The following is a 2,157-nucleotide window of genomic DNA, read 5'->3' as shown; positions in this document are numbered from 1 at the left end:
AGACACGAACACAACCAGAAACCTGATTACAAACACATATACAAACACACATACACAGACACGAACACAACCAGAAACCTGATTACAAACACATATACAAACACACATACACAGACACGAACACAACCAGAAACCTGATTACAAACACATATACAAACATGAACAGGACAGCGTAATCAGCGTGTAATCTCTCCCTCCCCGCTTCGATCTCGCGGCCGCAGGTACTTCACGTGGGACACGAACAAGTTCCCGCACCCGGAGGACATGCTGCGCAATCTGTCGGCGAAGGGCCGCAAGATGGTGACGATCGTCGACCCGCACCTCAAGCAGGACCAGAACTATGCCATCTACAAGGAGGCGCACGATCAAGGCCTGCTCGTCAAGGATCGCAACTCTAATGACTTCCAGGGCTGGTGCTGGCCGGGTGAGTGTGGCTGCATGTTTGGCAGCTAGGTGAGCATACGTGTGCGTGTTCTAGTTAGGTGAGCATACGTGTGCGCGTTCTAGCTAGGTGAGCATACGTGTGCGTGTTCTAGCTAGGTGAGCCATAACGTGTGCCGCAGTTCTAGCTACGGTGATCACACGTGTGGCGTTGTCTAGCTAGAGGAGCATACGTGCTGCGTGTTCTAGCTAGTGACAGCCATACAGTGTGCGCGTTCTAGCTAGGTGATCACACGTGTGCGTGTTCTAGCTAGGTGAGCATACGTGTGCGTGTTCTAGCTAGGTGAGCATACGTGTGCGTGTTCTAGCTAGGTGAGCATACGTGTGCGTGTTCTAGCTAGCAGTGAGCAGTACGGTCGTGTTCTAGCTAGGTTGCTCGGCGAGCATACCGGTGTGCTGGGTCAGCTATGTGAGCATACGTGTGGCGTTCCTAGCTAGGCGAGCATAGTGGCGGTTCGAGCATAGGTGAGCATACGTGTGCGTGTTCTAGCTAGGTGAGCATACGTGTGCGTGTTCTAGCTAGGTGAGCATACGTGTGTGCGTTCTAGCTAGGTGAGCCCATACGTGTGCGCTTCTTTAGGCCCTAGGTGAGCATACGTGTGCGCGTTCTAGCTAGGTGAGCATACGTGTGCGCGTTCTAGCTAGGTGAGCATACGTGTGCGCGTTCTAGCCTGAGGTGAGCATACGGGTGGTTTCTACGCTAGTGAGTCATTACGTGGCCGTGTTCTAGCCTAGAGGTGCATACGTGTGCGTGTTCTAGCTAGGTGAGCATACGTGTGTTCTAGCTAGGTGAGCATACGTGTGCGCGTTCTAGCTAGGTGAGCATACGTGTGCGTGTTCTAGCTAGGTGAGCATACGTGTGCGTGTTCTAGCTAGGTGAGCATAACGTCCGTGCGCGTTCTAGCTAAGGCTGAGCCATACGTGTGTGCGTGTGCTAGCTACAGTGATCATACGTGTGCGCGTTCTAGCTAGGTGAGCATACGTGTGCGTGTTCTAGCTAGGTGAGCATACGTGTGCGTGTTCTAGCTAGGTGAGCATACGTGTGCGTGTTCTAGCTAGGTGAGCATACGTGTGCGTGTTCTAGCTAGGTGAGCATACGTGTGCGGTTCTAGCTAGGTGATCAATACGTCGCGTGTTCTAGCTAGGTGAGCAGTACGTGTGTCAGCCGTGGTGTCTAGCTAGGTGAGCATACGTGTGCGTGTTCTAGCTAGGTGAGCATACGTGTGCGTGTTCTAGCTAGGTGATCACACGTGTGCGCGTTCTAGCTAGGTGAGCATACGTGTGCGCGTTCTAGCTAGGTGAGCATACGTGTGCGCGTTCTAGCTAGGTGAGCATACGTGTGCGCGTTCTAGCTAGGTGAGCATACGTGTGCGCGTTCTAGCTAGGTGAGCATACGTGTGCGCGTTCTAGCTAGGTGAGCATACGGTGCCGTGTTCTAGCTAGGTGAGCATCGTGCTGCGTTTCTAGCTAGGGTGATCACACGGGTGCGGGTTCTAGCTAGATGTGAGGCATACGTGTGCGTGTCTCTGAGCCCTAGGTGAGCATAGTGTGCCGGGATTCTAGCCTAGGTGAGCATACGTGGTGCGTTCACTAGAGGTGAGCATACCGTGTCGCGCTTCTAGCTAAGGTGAGCATACGTGTGCGCGTTCGTAGGTGGAGCAATACGTGTGCCATTCTCTCTCTACTCCTCTCTCTCTCTCTCTTTCTCTCCTTTCG

General features: G+C 53.2%; 1 protein-coding gene across 1 annotated transcript in view; it reads left to right on the top strand.

Moving 5' to 3' along the window:
- The window catches only part of LOC106809800 (neutral alpha-glucosidase AB-like), a 23,285-nt gene that overhangs the window by 10,940 nt on the left and 10,188 nt on the right, over nt 1–2,157 (top strand). The window contains 1 exon segment of the mRNA XM_014813006.1: nt 222–424. Within this exon segment, the coding sequence (XP_014668492.1) occupies nt 222–424 (203 nt within the window).

This window comes from Priapulus caudatus, unplaced genomic scaffold, assembly GCF_000485595.1.
Source record: "Priapulus caudatus unplaced genomic scaffold, Priapulus_caudatus-5.0.1 Scaffold385, whole genome shotgun sequence".
NCBI classification, from domain to species: Eukaryota; Metazoa; Priapulida; class Priapulimorpha; order Priapulimorphida; family Priapulidae; genus Priapulus; species Priapulus caudatus.
This window is presented reverse-complemented; position numbering and strand designations above follow the sequence as displayed.